Genomic DNA, 20,364 nt, shown 5'->3' with positions numbered 1-20,364 from the left:
CTGACACCGCGATTGCATAAAGGAGTTCTGTATGTATAATTCTTAAAATAATTGTTAGATTTTTTGTGAACGTTTATCATGAGTAATTTAGTAAATTCACCAGAAGTTTTCGGTGTTTAGTTCTGAACATCACATGCTAATGTAAAAAGCTGTTTTTTGATATAAATATGAACTTGATTGAACAAAACATGCATGTATTGTATAACATAATGTCCTAGGAGTGTCATCTGATGAAGATCATCAAAGGTTAGTGCTGCATTTAGCTGTGGTTTGGGTTTATGTGACATTGCTTGGAAAATGGCTGTGTGATTATTTGTGTCTATGTACTCTCCTAACAAAATCTAATGTTTTGCTTTCGCTGTAAAGCCTTTTTGAAATCGGACAATGTGGTTAGATTAATGAGAGTCTTATCTTTAAAATGGTGTAAAATAGTTGATTGTTTGAGAAAATTGAATTGTGGTATTTTAGTTGGTTTTGTATTTTGCGCCGTGCGATGCCATTGGCTGTTGGCTAGGGGTTCCGCAGGCGGAACGGGGTTCCGCTAGCGGAACGTCTGTCCTCAACAGGTTAACACCCGCCCACTTCATCTGGAAGCTAGGCGCACCAATGTGTCAGAGGAAACACTATTGAACTGATGAGCGAAGTCAGCCTGCAGGCGGCCGGTCTGCCACATGGAGTCGCTAGAGTGCGATGAGCCAAGTATAACCCCGCTGGCCAAACCCTCCCCTAACCCGGATGATGCTGGGCCAATTGTGCGCCGCCCTATGGGACTCCCGATCACGGCCGGTTGTGATACCGTCCGTGATTGAACCCGGGTCTGTAGTATCACCTCTAGCACTGCGATGCAGTGTCTTAGACTGCTGCGCCACTCGGAAGTCCCCTACATTTCATGTTTTTATAAACGGGACTAATAAAGAACTCAAAACTCACCACCTATCCGAGCATTGAAGGAGATTCCAACGGTGCACTGAGAGTTATTTGCTGCCGCGGCAACCATCCCAGCACATTTTGTCCCATGGCTTACCAGAAAAAAAAGGGAATGTATACCACATTAGCTTAGTTTCATATCTATGAGGAGACAGGCTATATGTACAATATCAAACTGGCAAAGAATAGACACATTCAAACAAGTGAATATGCATATTCATATAACATGAACATAATATATGAGTGTATTTGTGGGATTTAAAAAAAAAGTTGCTTCATAAAATGGGCTAAGATTCTGCAAAAAGCTGCAATAAGTAGGGCCTTGAGTATTTCCTGACCACATCAACTTACCACAAAAAACTCACAGCCCCAGCTATGAGCAATATGCATATTGAAAATAAGAATAACCTGTTGTCATTGCTGGAGTCGTATCTGGGCGTGGGGTCATCATCATTCCCATTGAAATCATAGCTGGCAAAGGGGTCCTAAGAAACAGCGACACATAAAAAAAACAAAAGTCAATGGCTAATTGGCTTTTAGTGTCTTCCAGTCTAGTCTGGTCTAGCCTATACTCCACCAGTCAGAGCCTATTGACTCACAAATCAACCAGGCGTGTCTGAACACTAAAGCAGACAAGACGTTTAGCCTGTATTTTAATACTCTGCGTTGACCTTTAAAAGCTCCGGGCCAAGAGCTTTGACTGCATATTGTCTCAGCTCTGGACTTTTACATTCGGGACATATGCCAAATTGCTTTTAATAAATGTCCTTGTGAAGTCTTCAAAGAGACGGTTCCCGAGGCACTTACATAATTTGGCCTGAGATCAGGATGCTCTCTCTCGATGCCGTCATCCAAGACGGACACCACCACTCCCTTCCCTGTGTGTCCTCTCCTCCAGGCCCCCTCGATGTTCATGTAGGAAGGACAGCCCTGGGAGCCCTCACTGCAGTGCTGTTGATGGGGGGTGGATCAGTACATGTCATGTTTACTTGTTTATTTGGATCATTAGCTGTTACTTCAGTAATAGTTATAACTACAAGGCGTCCTTGCAAAGCACAATACAAAACAATGGGGCAAATGTGGCTAATGCACACACACCTGTAGCATGTTTGTAAATGTATGTTTGACCCTGTTTAAATATACCTTTGAAACTCATCCTTCCTTCCTTCCTTGAGGTAATCACTGATCTGTTTCGCTTACAATGCTCTCATCAATCATGTCATGTTGGATTAGTGGGTACCTCAAGGTAAGAGAAAGGATGCATTTAAGAAAAAGTGCTGGAACGCGGCCATTACTGTATGTCTTCAGTGCAGTTGTGCCCTCTCAGCTGAGAGATACTCACAATGTACCACAAGCTGCACCACTGGGGGTCATTGAAAACCAGTGTCTGGGTCTGGTTAGGTTGGACGGGGCCTGGGTGAATGTGTTTCGTCCGAACGTCAATGGAGTAGATGTGACTGGCTCTGGAGTTCCTCTTGGTCCTCCAATGGACCACCTGCTGCTGCACCCATTCCACCTGCAGAGGAATGGAGGTTATAGGACTCCTAGTGTAGGCTACTTACAGTAGTATGGAATCCACACTTTAGACAGTACAAGGTGGAGTTTTACATGTTTGCTGAGTCTGCTGAATCCCGTACAGGTAAAAGGTAAAATGATATTCATATAGATTTATTTGTTTTTACATCAATTGAGTATGTCTTTTGTGTGTGCATGTGTGTGCGTGACTGCTTGCTTGTGTGTGTGCTCATTCGTGTGTGTGTGCAGCATGTCATGCAGCTAATAAATGATATAGGAGGGTATCAATAACACCTCCAATGGGATCAAGTTACTCTACCTTGGTCTCCTTGGCGATGAGGTCGGTAAAGTCTTTGTTGGACAACGTGGACCGCTCCACCGTCCCACTGTGGCGGAAACTATAAAAGTTGTTCAAGTCTCCAATCTGCGCAAAGTAGGAAACACATTATTATTATTTTTTTTAACTACGCAAACCAGTTAAGAACAAATTCTTATTTACAATGACGGCCTACCGGGGAACAGTGGGTTAACCGCCTTGTTCAGGGGCAGAACAACAGATTTGTACCTTGTCAGCTCAGGGATTTGATCCAGCAACCTTTTGGTTACTGGCCCAATGCTCTAAACACTAGGCTACTTGCCGTGTATAATCGGGTATATGTATCCTAACAAGATCTGCCGCTTTTTCAACTGTGTCCCCATGTCTAAATGGCTGATAAATAATGAAGCTGTCATTGACATCAGTCATTGAGAAGGTTACTTTACACCCCTACTAGACTTTCAGGCCAGGGCAACCTGAACCCCAGGTACCGAGCCATGGGCCGGGCTATACCCTGTGGGTACACTCCTTTCTGACACCCAGGCTTATCATAATACCACCATTACATATGTGTGCCTGGACCTGAACAGAATGGAACTTAGGCTAGGGCTACACAAAACAGATCATGTTTCCATCAGGGCGCTAATAGAGGGAAGGACAAAACAGTAAGAGTAGTGCTTTTCTATTTAGGACCATACTACTGTTGTAATCCATGAGTGGAAATGATGACTCATTGGTCCCAATTCAAACTATCATACACCGACCTACTGAGTTGTGAGGTGACTGAACTCAATCTTATCCTTGAACCAGTATGGCAAATTGTTGCGTGAGCCTTCCGTTCAGCTCTGAAAAGATGTAGGCCTAGGTCATATGAAAATAGGGCTTTTGGCCTGAATCTTCTGATAAGGAAGATAGTCTGATGTGGGTGCTCACTACAAGGTCAATGACTTGGCTAATTTGATATGGGGGCCACATGACTGTTTGAAGTCTCAGACACGAATCTGATGTCTGCCCCAGCCAAACAACCGTGAATGATTCAGATCCAATCCAGCATTTCATGCAAAAAGCTTGTCATCCACATGGGATAGAAAACGTCTTTCATCCAAAAATAGGCATACTTTAAAGGAAACAGCTAATACAAAAATAGACATAGGCTATGTATCAAAATGCTGGGTCGATGGACAAATTTGACAAAGGTAATGATGTGCGCACGAGTAAAGTTAGACATCATGTTTAGGCCGAAGAATAGCGGACTAAACTCCACGGTGAACTTAAATTCTGTCACCAGCAGTTTAGTCCGTTAGCCAAAGAGAAGTTTAGTGGGCCTTGGCTATAGACCGGTGTAACGTTTTTCCCCATATATTTGCATTGCAGTCGATTCATGAATGCTAACTTTGTCTCTGCAAAAGAAACATTAGGCTACAGTAGAAAAAGTATAATGATCATATGCAACTTTTGAGGAGAATTTACCTGACCCAAATTGTGAAATCCATATTTCTCTGCTATACTGTCTGCAGACGCGGGTGCCCCATTTATCCTGACCGCCCAGTCATTTGTGTATATTAACGGTTGACAGAGTGGCACGAGACTCCCCATCCAAAGAAACGCGGAAAGAACCACCATTCCGGTTGAAAGAGGTACATTCCGTGTCATTTCGCTCAGAAGTTTTTACAAAAGTTTTCTCTCGGACTCCTTTCACCGTCTGAAGCGCCTTCACATAGCGAGGAAGTTGTCATTTACTGAGATCGACCTATGTTCGAAAACAAATAAGAATATTATCCGTGAATGACTGCGTTCAAAACGTGTCCTGCAGAAAAATGACATTTCCCTGTTGAAATCTACCAGTGAGGACCAACTTCATTTAGAATGCAGACTAGCCTAGATATCAGATTGCCATCTTCAGTGACCCCGTAGTATCTCCTTTCAGTCACTCCTTGGTGACACAAATCAAATAGGCCTATTATTGGTTAAACTGTAGGCCTATATTGCACAATGTTTACAAAGTGATTTGATTGACAAAAATGATATAATTTACAAATACTTGACGCATCATTAGTAATGGCCTAGTCTATGAAGGATTTACTAACTGAGACATGTTGACTGTGTGGCTCAGTTGGTATAGCATGGTGTTTGCAACGCCAGAGTTGTGGGTTCGATTCCCACGGGGGATGAAATGTATGCATTCACAACTGTAAGGCCCTCTGGATAAGACCGTCTGCTAAATGACTAAAATGTACTTCCATTTCAATTACTCCCTTAGAAGTGTTAACTTGTATGATTGGGCCTATTCTGTGTGGCAGATGAGTAGCCTCCTTAGTGAGGATTTGACACCACTGTGCTTGGGAGGTAATTATGTCAGACTCAGAGTTCCTAATTAGATTGACAATCCCTCCTATTCATTTAGGATCACTTCAAGACAGAGGCCTGCAGATTTATTGCAACATATTTACTGGGATCTACACATCAGTGTCATATGGATCTTTGAGGTATGAAATCATCTGATATACAATGAATAATATTCCCTTTAACTATCTGTTATCCATTGAAAACACCATTTGCATTTACAATACCTTGACCTGACACCCTCTGAATGAACATTAGATCCACTAGTACAATGAAGTCTCAATCCATTCCTAAAATGTGATAATGTTTGAAATGTTTTTCTGATAGAATATATACTGAACAAAAATATAAACGCAACATGTAAAGTGTTGGTCCCTTGTTTCATGAGCTTAAATAAAAGATCCCAGAAATGTTCCATATGCACAAAAAGCTTATTTCTCTCAAATTTTGTGAAAAAATGTGTTTACATCCCTGTTAGTGAGCATTTCTCCTTTGCCAAGATAATCCATCCACCTGACAGGTGTGGCATATCAAGAAGCTGGTTAAACAGCACATTCATTACACAGGTTCACCTTGTGCTGGGACAATAAAAGGTCACTCTAAAGTGTGCAGTTTTGTCACACAATGCCACAGAGGGAGAGTGCAATTGGCATGGCTGACTGAATGTCCACCAGAGCTGTTGCCAGATTATTTAATGTTAATTTCTCTACCATAAGCTGCCTCGTTAGAGAAAATTTGGCAGTATGTCCAACCGGCCTCATAACCGGAGACCACGTGCAACCGCGCCAGCCCACATCGGGTTTTCTTCACCTGTGCGATCATCTGAGACCAGCCACCTGGACAGCTGATGAAACTGTGGGTTTGCACAACTGAATAATTTCTGCACAAACATTTTTTATTTATTTAACCTTTATTTAACTAGGCAAGTCAGTTAAGAACAAATTCTTATTTAAAATGACAGCATTCCCTGGCCAAACATGGACAACGCTGGGCCAATTGTGCGCCACCCTATGGGACTCCCAATCATGGCCGGATGTGATGCAGCCTGGAAAGTGTCTCAGGGAAGCTTATCTGCGTGCTTGTCGTCCTCACCAGGGTCTTGACCTGACTACAGTTCAGCGCCGTAACCGACTTCCGTGGGCAAATGCTCACCTTTGATGGCCACTGGCACGCTGGAGAAGTGTGTTCTTCATGGATGAATCCCAGTTTCAACTGTACTGGGCAGATGGTAGACAGCGTGACTGGCGTTGTGTTGGCGAGCGGTTTGCTGTTGTCAACATTATGAACAGAGTGCCCTATGGTGGCTGTGGGGCTATGGTATGGGCAGGCATAAGCTACGGACAACGAACACAATTTTATCGGTGGCAATTTGTATGGACAGAGATTCTGAGGCCCATTGTCGTGCCATTCATCTGCCACCATTACCTCATGTTTCAGCATGATAATGCACGGCCCCATGTCGCAAGGATCTGTACATAATTCCTGGAAGCTAAAAATGTCCCAGGCCTGCATACTCACCAGACATGTCACCCATTGAGCATGTTTGGGATGGTCTGGATCGACATGTACGACAGAGTGTTCCAGTTCCCGCCAATATCCAGAAACTTGGCACAGCCATTGAAGAGGAGTGGGACAACATTCCACAGGCCACAATCAACAGCCTGATCAACTCTATCAACTTGCGCTGCATGAGGCAAATGGTGGTCACACCAGATACTGACTGGATTTCTGATCCACGCCCCTACTTAAAAACAAATGTAAATTATTTTTTACCCCTTTTTCTCAATTTCATAATATCCAATTGGTAGTTACAGTCTTGTCCCATCGCTGCAACTCCCATACGGGACTCGGGAGAGGCGAAGGTTGAGAGCCACGTGTCCTCTGAAACACGACCCTGCCAAGCCACACTGCTTCTTGACACGCTGCTCGCTTAACGCGGAAGCCAGCCGCCCCAACGTGTCGGAGGAAACACCGTCCAACTGGCGACCGAAGTCAGCGTGCATGCGCAAGGGCCTCAGTAAAATCTTTGAAATTGTTGCATGTTGCGTTTATATTTTTGTTCAGTGTATATTCTTTCATCGTCGAGCCATTGCAAGTTTGTCAAATTATTTATTATTTATATGAATCATTCATTATACTTCTACATCATGTAGGCAGCGTGTTGTAATAGTTGAAATAGAATTCCCTTTATTCAGTTAAATGTATTCCTTTTGAATTGCACATTTTAATAAAAGGGTCGGTGATGCAATATGCACATGGTCTTTATTATCTAGTATTTGACTTTGGAAAGAAAACAAACTGGATGAAAGCTGAAGAAAACAAAGAAAAAGCACCTCTCGGCAAGCAGTCACAGGACTTTGAAGTTATCTAACATGTCCTTGGAGAGACTGACTTTGATGTTACAAAAAATTAAGCTCAAACAAACTGCAAATTCCCCTGGAAATAATTGTCAAACTGGATTCTTGAGCACCTAGACTACCCCGCGGGTAGCTAAGGCATCAGCCCTCCTACCTATTTATTTGGTGTTAAAATGTTTTTCTTTAATACTAACTCTTAATGCACCTCTAGAGTACAGGTCCCAAGGGGATAGTTGTTCAATGCAAATGCAAACAAACATCTTGAAGTTCTGACAGTCTGAAAGTCTTTAGTTTTGTTTTCAGCATTTGTTGCTTATTATTCAAACCGTAGAATTATTCAATTGTTTGAACGCGTTCCAAGGGACTTTCTCTGTCTGAGATTGCGTTTTTCGGTCTGCTGTTTTACCAGCAATAACAGCTCTTACTGAAAGAAATTGGGTTAGCCCTCATTTTGAATAAATCCCCTTTCCCTTCCCCTTTATGCAGTCTAATAAACAGGCTATAGGCCAGGTTGCTTTACCTACACAACCCTCTAATTAAACTAACTAGCTACTGTGACAAGTGGCTGCAGGGCTAGGCCTATGATTAGGACAGTTATTCATTACACTTCGCAGCACAATAAATATCTCAAACCCATTTTCCTCCTGATAATGGAAGCCAGAAAAATCACTCTGTGTACTCCCCCCCCCCCCCCCCCCCAGACTCTTTAACTGGGCTTTATTTACATATAGTGATTAATGCCCTGGTCTTTCTTCACTGTGGTGATGTCGGGGGTGGCGGGGGAGAATTTAGCTCATATTTTATTAAACCAATCTGCGCCTGAATTGACTCAAACTTGGCAGGTCCTTAATTCATTATTCACTGTTCCCCTGTGACATAGCCACTGCAGCGGCACTACACATGTAGATGGCACTCCGATAAGTGCGGCGGTTCTGCCTTTGAAATCCCTCAATATGACTTTGTGCCAGCCAAGCTACGAGATGTGCAGAGGCAATGTTTAACTCCCTGCAGTCAAGAAAAGTTTATTTTCCATTTCCACTGTGTTTGTGTGTGTGTGTTTTGTGGTTGTGTGTGTGTGTGTGTGTGTGTGTGTGTGTGTGTGTGTGTGTGTGTGTGTGTGTGTGTGTGTGTGTGTGTGTGTGTGTGTGTGTGTGTGTGTGTGTGTGTGTGTGTGCTCAAATCTTGCATGAAATCACATTTTCTTCTGCAAACTATTCAATATATAATGTTTTCCCTCTCCATTGTTGGCAATACAGGGTCCTCATCTTTCAGCTTAATGAGAAAAATCTTTGTGCAGAATTACAGGTAAGCGATGTATTTAATCAAATCACTAGTGAGGAAATAATAAAAGTCATCTAGCTTGCTCCGCATCATTTTGTGGACATTTGGCAAACAATACTTTGAATAGCTGTCTAAGTGGATGGTACTGTTCCTCCGACAGTTTTTATCACATTGGCTGTACAGTAGAATTACCGTATTTGTTGTCATCTGATAAGAAAGAGAGACATAATTTCTCTATTCTTTAACAGCTTAGACTAATGACTCATAATAGCATTAATCTTCAGCACGTACAAGGGCAGACATGGATTTCATGCACTTTTGTTGATGCCTCGGGTCAGAATTTGTCAGTGAAGCCTATTAGCTGCATTGCATTGGATTGCGTTACGTTGCGTTGGCCAACTTTGACCCTGGCATCGCTTTGAAGTGTCTCGAAACAGACATTGTGTTCATCCATTTGAACCCATCACTCCCGCTTCTCAGCCACTGTAATGCTACACTTTGACATCTGCCTTTAGACTCACACCGACAGAGCAGAGCTGAATTGATGTGATGGGGAGCTGCTTTTGTGAATCACCCTTATCTGTTCTGCAGCACTGACAAAATGTGTTACCTTTACCATTTTCCAGTCCAACCTGGCTGTGTATTTGTATGTATTCTGAGCCAGTCTTCCTCTCTTCCCCTTTGTTCCTTCCTCCCAGGCAGACCTCAGATCTTCTTTTCTGTTCTGTAATCCCTGCTCTGTCATCAGGATTACAGCTCACTGCTGTACAGGATTAATGACTGACAACTCTACACTCCTCACACAGAGCCAAGGAAGGGAGATGGGGAAAGGCCTCTGGATGTGTGGGTGAGAAACAACTGTGTTGCTCTGGGGGGGAGATAATGTAATATCATCTGAGAGAAGCACTATACATTTGGGGTGTGTATGTTGGAGGGGTTGCTGTGTGTGGGAGGGGGATTGTGCGCGTGTTTGTGTGTTTTTAGGACTGTGATACTTGCACAGCAAAAGCACTTCCACTTATATACCTCATTGGAGCACCACAGGATGCAGGGTTCAGTTGGTGAGCCTCGGGCCTCTATTGAACTGAATTAGGCTGTGTGATGCAATGTCCCAGAATGTGTGTGTGTGTGTGTGTGTGTGTGTGTGCGTGTGCGTGTGCGTGTGCGTGTGCAAGAGAGAGAGAGAGAGAGAGACTTTGTTACTCTGTGTGTGTGTGTGTGTGAGGATCCATGTCCGGGTGCTCAGCAGCAAGAACTGGGCAGTGCTCGCTCTTCAATTGTTCAACCAAGTGTCCTATCTATCGACACACGAGGGCGTGTTGCTTGAAACCTGTTCAGAGTGGCAGCCTGAAACAGTTAGGCTGTTGGGTTGTGTCTGTGTAGCCTTGAAATATCAATTCTGTCTCTGCAACATCTGCCACACTACATCTGTTCCCAAAACGAAACACTCCGTTCTCCTTCCTTCAGCCAACACCGTCTTGTCTGTATTGGGAAACTGCGAGAAAGAATAAGGCTAGGTAGCCGAGTGGTTAGAGCATTGGGCCTGTAACTGAAAGGTGGGTCAAATTCCTGAGCTGACAAGGTAAAAATCTGTCATTCTGCCTCTGAGCAAGGCAGTTAACCCACTGTTTCCTGAGTGCCGAAGATGTGGATGTTGATTAAGGCAGCCCCCCCCACCTCTCTGATTCAGGGGGTTGGGTTAAATGCGGAAGACACATTTCAGTTGAAGGCATGCAGTTGTACAACTGACTAGGTATCCCCCTTTCCCAATCAATTGCATAAGATTTTGAAGAAAACAAAGTGACTGTTGTTGTCAAACGTTTGTGTAGACTTTTGACACAAGTATGTGTCACGATGAGAAGACCATCACTAACGAGGAATCTGCTGTGTTTTTGGTCGTTTGCAGTCGTCAAGCAGCTGAGGCTTAATTTTGTGAGACGAGCCCCGGAGCGTACAGGACAAGTTGGTCTGCAAAGCCATCTGGGGGACCATGATGCACTGCTTCTGCGTCTTCTTGTGTTGGGTTGCATAATGTTTCGGGTCCTGCATCGCTTGAGGTCAACAGGCGTTTCATCCCAATCGATGTATTTGCATGCAGAAAAGTTGTTAGTTGAAACACCATTGTGTCACGACCACAGTCTTACTAACGTTTAAGTGATTATTCACTCATAATATATAATACTATATGCCACCCAGCGCATACTTTTCCAGAGCGACTTACAATAAAGTAAGTACTAGTGTTATAGGTGCTATATACTTGTGTTCATCCTGTTAAAAATCAATGAGAGCATAAATTACATAAAGCAAACAAATTGTGGTAAAATAGTTTATAGACCAGTAATCCGTATCTGAAATATAGCAATTCAAGCAGTAGAACACTCTGTTTTATGTACACTTTAATCTTTTTTTTACCCTTACTTTTTCTTGTGGTACATTTCTCAGCCTGACTGTGTGTGTGTGTAGTTTTTGAATGATCAGTTCTATGAAAAGTTTTAAATAAGGGTCATCATAATAATTGATTGGCTGAAACATCTCTGGATATAAAAGCTGGTGTTCTGACCCTCATTTGTCCATTAGTGATGAGGATGGATCCTTCCTCTCTTCTCTCTGTACACTCATTCTTTTCCTCTCATTTTTACTCCCTAGCCTTTTATACTTAGTCGCTTCCTTCTCCTTTCTTTTCTCCTTACCTTTTCTTTTCATCTTCTACACTTTCATTTCTATAATTGCCCCTACCAGGTGGATCAAGTTTTCAGAAGACTTCAGCACATTTTACAGTACAGGGAGGGCCCTGCACGAACAACTGATCTCAGGTGCTGAAGAGGCATTTCGGTGCAACTACAACACATGCATGTTCCACTCTCCACACTGTACAGTTCAAACACGTCAGGATCAAAACAGATTCCATTCATCACCTCACTAGGGGTCTTCCAGGTCCTTTAACTGCCTTCATACCTCTTTAATATCTCTTTTATACCTTTTTTACATTTTCCCTCTTGTTTGCTGCTTCTTCTAACACTTGTTTTGAGTGTCCGTTTTATTTTTCTCTCTCCTTCCATATCTGGGCCCCACACTCCACACACTACCACTCAGTCCTCCGCAGTCTTTAGAAGTGTCCTAATTCATTGTGTCCTTCGCTACTCTTCCCCTTTTAAAATTCACAAGAACCAAAAGCACTTCTTTCGGCTCTTCTTGCCGCTGTGAGGGGGGCGTGCCGGTGTCACCGGCAGGGGTGAATCCTGGCGGTGTGGCGTGGTGGGCTGGGGGGTCACAGCAGCTAGGGGGGAGCCCTCTGGAGGGTCTCCTACCCTCCACGTGCGGGTTACTGCCCCCTCCTGCAGCCGGAAGTCATGCTCCACACTGCAGAGAAGAGACAGAAGGATTAAGTCACAAATACCCGCCTCTCACTATCATGTCAACCTGAACTGTACCATACTGGCTTAGATATTTTCTTTTCACATTGGGTGCGTTCATAAATCCGCTCTTGCAATCTACTCCGATATTACTGCACTCTGGTTTGAGAGTCCCACAGCTCAGAATAATTGATGCATGTACAAACAACCTACACCTGGTTGTTATGACAGGTTTCAGTAAACATAAAAAACTCAATTAAATTCTTGCCAGTAAAACAGTTAAAGTCACTGGCCCTCTAGATAACATGAAAACAGTCGAACCAGCTCTGCTAAGGTAAGTCAAATGTTCAGAGTAAAGTCTTCTCTCATTTTCTGTATGTCTGGATGTAGCTACCAAGCTATCCAGCTTTAGCCAGTTAGCTTCGGTGCTTGACTGCCATTGTGAGATCAGAAAGCTAGGATCAACCCTACTCTTCACCTAGAGCGTCCAGTGTGTGGTCTGACCGCTCTGAGAGTGAAACGCTCTGAATTTATGAACAGACAATCTGACAATGCTCTGAGTCTATGAGCAGTCCAGAGCGCACTCTGGAGGCAATTTACGAACACACCCATTGTCCTTTCCTGCTTGGTTCCAATAACTATGGTGGATGAGTAAGCAAGTCAGCACAGTACAGCCTGGCTCGGCTTGGTTCAGCTTGGCTCCATAGTGTGAATAAACCAAAAGAGGGGTAGAAAAATCAAGGGAAAAAGGAAGAAAAAGAAAGGCAGCTAAGATGCTGCTTCGGTGGTGACAGTATAGCTTTAGGGCCTAGTATGTAGGAGTAGAGTCAGGTTTAAACTATGATGCACCCCCTCCACAGTCTATAAGCTATTCAGGTGAGGCATTAAGAAATAAACACATCGTAGATAAAGAAAAGCCTATAAGAATCGTATTTACCTGCAGCTACACGTTCTGTAAACTGAATTCTGCCTCTCCCTGCAAGCATATTTTTATCTTTTTTTACTTTGCTGCTTGCTGTTCTTCCTGATTATGCAGTGAGTGTCCTAGTTAGGTGGAGTTTCTCATCACAGCATCACTCCTCCCTCTTTCAGTGGGAGGAGAGAGAGAGCGAATGAGTGGGATAGAGAAATGCAGAGGGCGAGACTTGACACAACAGCAGGACCCTGAGCTTCAACAGCAGAACAATGAGATGTATCAGGAGCTTCATATTCTTGTCAATTCATACTAGACATCCGGCTTAGCCTCCCACACACACACACACATAGTCGCTCGCTTACCAGCCACTTCAGTTATTCAAACGCACAAAAACACTCTCAGGAATTTAGGCACTCAGACAGACACAGGCAGGCAGAGTAATGAACAAAAGGCAGGCAACAGTACAGACGGAGTATCTCAAAGGGGATTTCATCCATCCCCACTGTATACTACTGTAGTACAGAAGGTGGAGAAAAGTCACTTCAAAACCAAACCTCTTTTCGCTCTAGAATATAAAGAGTCTATCCATGGAAGCTTAGGGGACTGCTGTGTGACTGACTGCTAAAGCTTCAGATAAAACACAGACCAACTCCAGCAACAATTAAATAGTGTCGAGACAGCCTCAAACACTAGCTGAGTAGCCTACTCCCTCTGCCCCATCCCAACACACACACACACACAAACATGCCCTCCCTCTGTACGCGCCACCACTATCCCAAGACAGCACCCCACCAGAGTTCCCCAGTGAGATGTCCTATGTTCCTGCTGAGTTCCTCTTTGTGTAAATGAAAAGCCCCAGTCTGTGGCCCCAGCGTGATCAACGCTCGACAGGCACTGGAGGGAGCTGTCCGCCCTCAACCTTAATTATCTCAGCTAGCATCGAGCATCAAGAAGCCTACTTAGTGACTACTGTGCTGTGGCACCAAACAAAACACACACACATGCACACACGCGTGCACACACACACACACAAACACCGTGCATGCAAACATACACAAGAGGAAAGACACATGCGCCGTGCATGCAAGCACACACACACACACTCCTACCCCTTTGCTGTGCTGCTGTGCTACTGATGTGCTGTCCTAAAAGGTGCTTTAACCCTCAAGCTACAGACTGGGGTCAATTTGACGCCAGAGGCATAATTTCGATCTTAGCCCAAATGTGGTTTATTCAAATCTTTCTTTTTTTCATGACTGTCAATCAACTTGTTCTTAACAAATCTAAATGATTGTTTTGTGTGGACTTAGTTTAGTGAATCCTTTTGGGTCATTTTGACCCCAGCCAAAAACACCTAATTTCGGCCTATAGTAATTTGATAGATTCCAAAAAATATTATAGTAATTTATGTTTTTTTTATGGAAACATAATTACAAGTTATCCATATACAACCAGAAGGTGGAGGGGGACCAGTATCAGTGATTGTGATCAGATAGACAGCTCATCTGCAGAGATACAGTGCCTTGCAAAAGTATTCATCCCCCTTGGCATTTTTCTTATTTTGTTGCCTTACAACCTGTAATTTAAATTGATTTTTATTTGGATTTCATGTAATGGGCATACACAAAATAGTCCAAATTGGTGAAGTGAAATGAAAAAAAAATACTTGTTTCAAAAAATTCAAAAAAATGTAAAACGGAAAAGTGGTGCTTGCATATGTATTCAGCCCCTTTGCTATGAAGCCCCTAAATAAGATCTGGTGCATCCAATTACCTTCAGAAGTCACATAATTAGTTAAATTAAGTCAACCTGTGTGCAATCTAAGTGTCACATGATCTATCACATGATCTTAGTATACCTGTTCTGAAAGGCCCCAGAGTCTGCAAGGAGCTCTCCAAACAGGTCAGGGACAAAGTTGTGGAGAAGTACAAATGTGAAACTTTGAACATCCCACGGAGCACCATTAAATCCATTATTAAAAAATTGAAAGAATATGGCACCACAACAAACCTGCCAAGAGGGGGCCACCCACCAAAACCCACAGACCAGACAAGGAGGGCATTAATCTGAGGCAACAAAGAGACCAAAGATGATCCTGAAGGAGCTGCAAAGCTCCACAGCGGAGATTGGAGTATCTGTCCATAGGACCACTTTAAGCCGTACACTCCACAGAGCTGGGCTTTATGGAAGAGTGGTCAGAAAAAATGAATTGCTTAAGAAAAAAATAAGCCAACACATTTGGTGTTCGCCAAAAGGCATGTGGGAGACTCCTCAAACATATGGAAGAAGGTACTCTGGTCAGATGAGACAAAAATGTAGCCTTTTGGCCATCAAAGAAAATGCTATGTCTGGCGCAAACCCAACACCTCTCATCACCCTAAGAAGAACATCCCCACAGTGAAGCATGGTGGTGGCAGCATCATGCTGTGTGGATGTTTTTCATCGGCAGGGACTAGGAAACTGGTCAGAATTGAAGGAATGATGGATGGCGCTACATACAGGGAAATTCTTGAGGGAAACCTGTTTCAGTCTTCAAGAGATTTGAGACTGGGAAGGAGGTTCACCTTCCAGCAGGACAATGACCCTAAACATACTGCTAAAGCAACACTCGAGGGGTTTATGGGGAAACATTGAAATGTCTTGGAATGGTCTAGTTTATGCCCAGACCTCAATCCAATTGAGATTCTGTGGTATGATTGCTATACACCAATGGAAGCCATCCAATTTGAAGGAGCTGGAGCAGTTTTGCCTTGAAGAATGGGCAAAAATCCCACTGACTAGATGTGCCAAGCTTATAGAGACATACCCCAAGAGACTTGCAGCTGTAATTGCTGCAAAAGGTGCCTCTACAAAGTATTGAGTGGGGGTGAATAGCTACTCACGTTCAAGTTTTCAGTTTTTTTGTCTTATTTCTTGTTTGTTTCACAAGAAAAAATATTTTGCATCTTCAAAGTGGTAGGCATGTTGTGTAAATCAAATGATACAAACCCCCCAAAAATCCATTTTAATTCCAGATTGTAAGGTAACAAAATAGGAAAAATGCCAAGGGGGGTGAATACTTTCGCAAGCCACTGTATATAGCGCCCCATGTACTCACCTCAGATTGTACTTTGCTATACCACGTACAGTATCTTATGGCTTTGTAAAAAAAAACGAAATTACCTTATTTCTGTGCACATAAAAATCTACTGATGGTATACAAAGTCTGCCAATTGTAATAAATAATTGATTGACCTGCAATACACTCCCGAATCTACACATATTCTCTGAAAAGTATTCTACGGCAAATCCAGGTTTCTCTGGTCATAATATTAAAGGGCGACTGCACTTCCTGATTTGGCATTGTTTTTCATCAATGCTCAGCGGCCATGATTGAAGGCAAACAAGAGTTGTCTTGAATGCCAGGTCTTGAGTCAGCTCAGCTGTGCTACAACAATATTCTATAACTGGCTAGTTTTTTCTCGTCTCATCTCTCCTTATGTCCGCTGTTAGATCTTTCCCGGGGGACAAATCCCAGAACTACTAATATCTCTACAACAGGTGTAGGCTACATGTGGACATTGCACAAATATCGCCTAGCATGAGTGTAGATACATTTAACAACGACAATCAATGAGTGTGTTCAGGTTACAATGACACAAATGTTATGCTGTAAATATCATATTGATGTGCTTATACAGCCTAGACTTAGCTAACAAATAATAATAAGTTGTGTGTAGAAGTTTGTAGAGTACAACTTCAGGTGTCTAACCAGAACTAGAATAGCATTCTATTTGTCCATTTGGACAAATCTAAGGATTTGTCTGTCTAACCACACACTGACATGCACAGCTCTCTGGGTGAGGCTCTATCTCCAGTGGGTGAGGAAGTCCCTTCCATTTATGTAATGTATTACAGGTTATGGACAGGTGCAGTCCTGGATATGACAGAGTTTCCCCATAGAGATAGATAGAGGACTCATCTTTGTATCTGTGCCATTGAGGTGCCTGTGACAGCATGGGCAGCACCATTGAGGCTATCTCCAATAAGAAGTAATCCGTTTTCTTCTTCACGATTGGCTGATCCCTCCTGATGACCCAGTGGGACATGACTCTAACCGGGTCAACAGGAGGGATCAGCCAAAGAAGTTGAAAGTCCCATCCAATTGACTACATTAAAATGGTGGAAGCCCTGTTGAAAAATGTTTCTTCAACAGAAGCAAACGGAACAAAACAGGGATAAACATACCTGAATTTGTCCAATAGAAACACTTGTTTGCAACTGTTGGACTAAAGATTACACCCTAGATCAGGTAGATGCAGGCAAGAGTGTGCAAGGCGGTATTGAATGTGTCACTGTCTGTCACCTTGATTTCTCAAACGTTTTTCTCGACCTGTGCACCTACATTGTAAACTTTCATTCATAGATTAGGTTGTAGCAACCTCATGATGGGTACAGGGAAAATTTGAGTTTCATGTAGTATCCTAAACCTATCAATGTTACATTGAGCTGTGTGAATGGAATATGAATGACAGTCATCCAATATGCTGTAATAGCAATAAGGCCATGCTCCTAAAAAAATTATCGACGTCCCACATTTTAAACGGCACCGACCGCCACTGAGCTATATACAGGGAGTACCAGTTCCCAGTGGGCAGGTTTGGGGAGTAACGGATTACATGTAATCCGTTACATGTAAGGGATTACAAAAAACAGTAACTTTTATCTGTTATGTTACCAGCAAAAATATTGTAATCAGATCACCGATACTTTTGAAAAACTAGATTCATTCGAGGATTACTTTTAAATTCTGAAAGGATGTTTGCAAAAAACAATCTTTGACACTTTTCTGTTTTCTCAATGACATTCAAATCATCATTGAAAAAAGGCACAAGTTTAAGTTTGTTCCACCTGAGCGAGTCTGTCCACAAGTCAGAGACCAATATGATGACACAACAAATGTGTTTGATGGATCACGGGAAAAGAGCAGGAATAGGCTTTTGTAGGCTACATTCCAAGGTATGTCTTCCAATTGTGCGACTGCTGTCGGCATCCAAAGATTATCCAACTTTAATAAACGCTTGGAGGTAAGGATGACAATAGTGGTGTAATCTACGGCGATACGGATATCACTTATTATTGATATCTACATAGCGCATTGATGTGAATCACACTGCTGCTCTCTCATTTAGCTATTTGCGCCTTATGGATTGTGGTTGTTGTGGATGGCTGTTCACAAATCTAAATGTGTATTTGAACCCAATAATGGTTGCATTCAAGGAGTTTAAACTGCCTATCAATCATTGTTTTTGAAACCAGTGGACAGCAAGTGAAAAATGTGCTCTTGCAACAGTTGCATAGTGCAGATAAAAGCCTATGGAATAAAAGTGGGGCTTTTATTGCTCAATCTAATTCATGCTGATAAAAAAATAAATCCATAGGCCTAATGGACACATGCTCAAACTCGAACACTTTTGATAGACTTAAAGGGGCAATCTGTAGTTGCTACATCCATTTTTTTATTTATATATTATATATACAGTACCAGTCAAAAGTTTGGACACATCTACTCATTCAGGGGTTTTTCTTCATATAAACTATGAAATAACACATAGGGAATAATGTAGTAACCAAAAAAGAGTTAAACAAATCAAAATATATTTTAGATTTTAGATTCTTGAAAGTAGCCACCCTTTGCCTTCATGACAGCTTGGCCCACTCTTGGCAAAGCATGCAATTCCATGAGCGCAGCATTTAGTTTTCAACTCGAATCAATGAGCACAATCAGTCCTCCATGACAATAAAATCATACACAACAGAGTAGGGCTGGCTAATAAGTCCTTAGTTTTGGGGTCATTCTCAGGTAAAACAATTTGGCTAGTCTATACTTCCATATTTCCAAGTCCTATTCTTGAAGATCAAGGGGTGTAACATTTATTAGAATGACTGGAATTCTGATAGACTTCTAATGTAAAGATATAATTTAGCAGTATTATTATATGTAGTAGAAAGCAATGGGTTAGAAGAAGCCTACGTAACCAACCCATAAAGTAACATTTAACATCCATATATGGCCAGCAATGAACATCCATATATGGTCAACTTGAACATTGATTTCTCCAGCAATAGATGTTGTTCAATTGGTAACATACATTTTTGTCTTCTTCTAATGCTCCTTAAAGGGAAAGTAATCTAAAAGTAATAGAATGTAATCAGATTACGTTACTGAGTTTGGGTAATCCAAAAGTTACGTTCCTGATTACAATGTTGGACAGGTAACTTGTAACTATAACAGATTACATTTAGAAAGTAACCTACCCAACCCTGCCAGTGAGGAACCGTGAGGGCCTTCTAGGCCTTCAGAGAAGGATTTGCAGTTGAAGTCGGAAGTTTACATACACCTTAGTCAAATACATTTAAACTCAGTTTTTCACAATTCCTGACCTAATCCTAGTAAAAATTCCCTGTTTTAGGTCAGTTAGGATCACCACTTTATTATAAGAATGTGAAGTGTCAGAATAATAGTAGGGAAAATTATTTATTTCAGCTTTTATTTCTTTCATCACATTCCCATTGGGTCAGAAGTTCACATACACTCAATTAGTATTTGGTAGCATTGCCTCTAAATTGTTTAACTTGGGTAAAACGTTTCGGGTAGCCTTCCACAACCTTCCCACAATAAATTGGGTGAATTTTGGCCCATTCCTCCTGACAGAGCTGGTGTAACTGAGTCAGGTTTGTAGGCCTTCTTGCTCGCACAAGCTTTTTCAGTTCTGCCCACAAATGTTCTGTGGGATTGAGGTCAGGGCTTTGGGATGGCCACTCCAATACCTTGACTTTATTGGCCTTAAGCTATTTTGCCACAACTTTGGAAGTATGTTTGGGGTCATTGTCCATTTGCAACCTAGCATTAACTTCCTGACTGATGTCTTGAGATGTTGCTTCAATATATCTACATCATTTTCCTTCCTCATGAAGCCATCTATTTTGTGAAGTGCACCAGTCCCTCCTGCAGCAAAACACCCCCACAACATGATGCTGCCACTCCCGTGCTTCACGGTTGGGATGGTGTTCTTGGGCTTGCAAGCCTCCCCCTTTTCCTCCAAACATAACGATGGTCATCATGGCCGAACAGTTATATTTTTGTTTCATCAGACCAGAGGACATTTCTCCAAAAAGTATGATCTTTGTCCCCATGTGCAGTTGCAAACCGTAGTCTGGCTTTTTTTATGGCGGTTTTACAGCAGTGGCTTCTTCCTTGCTGAGCGGCCTTTCAGGTTGTGTCGATATAGGACTTGTTTTACTGTGGATATAGATACTTTTGGACCTGTTTCCTCCAGCATCTTCACAAGGTCCTTTGCTGTTGTTCTGGGATTG

The 20,364-nt window shown here is 42.5% G+C and overlaps 2 protein-coding genes across 2 annotated transcripts in view; both read right to left on the bottom strand.

The window, feature by feature from the left end:
- Nucleotides 1–4,684, bottom strand: part of pcsk5a (proprotein convertase subtilisin/kexin type 5a) — a 41,878-nt gene extending 37,194 nt beyond the window's left edge. The window contains exons 1-6 of the mRNA XM_082978834.1: nt 4,229–4,684; nt 2,762–2,866; nt 2,270–2,443; nt 1,735–1,878; nt 1,336–1,412; nt 931–1,019 (exon numbers count right to left, since the gene is read on the bottom strand). Coding sequence (XP_082834960.1) covers nt 931–1,019; nt 1,336–1,412; nt 1,735–1,878; nt 2,270–2,443; nt 2,762–2,866; nt 4,229–4,411 — 772 coding nt within the window. The 5' untranslated portion in view covers nt 4,412–4,684. The remainder of the gene's footprint in view (nt 1–930; nt 1,020–1,335; nt 1,413–1,734; nt 1,879–2,269; nt 2,444–2,761; nt 2,867–4,228) is intronic.
- A 6,373-nt stretch (nt 4,685–11,057) lies between these two features.
- LOC106562020 (uncharacterized) overlaps nt 11,058–20,364 on the bottom strand; it is a 51,025-nt gene continuing 41,718 nt past the window's right edge. The window contains exon 4 of the mRNA XM_082978833.1: nt 11,058–12,099. Within this exon, the coding sequence (XP_082834959.1) occupies nt 11,898–12,099 (202 nt within the window). The 3' untranslated portion in view covers nt 11,058–11,897. The remainder of the gene's footprint in view (nt 12,100–20,364) is intronic.

This window comes from Salmo salar, chromosome 01 (assembly GCF_965601325.2).
Source record: "Salmo salar chromosome 01, fSalSal1, whole genome shotgun sequence".
Taxonomy (NCBI): Eukaryota; Metazoa; Chordata; class Actinopteri; order Salmoniformes; family Salmonidae; genus Salmo; species Salmo salar.
The sequence above is the reverse complement of the archived record's forward strand: the minus strand, read 5'-3'. Positions and strand labels throughout refer to the sequence as shown.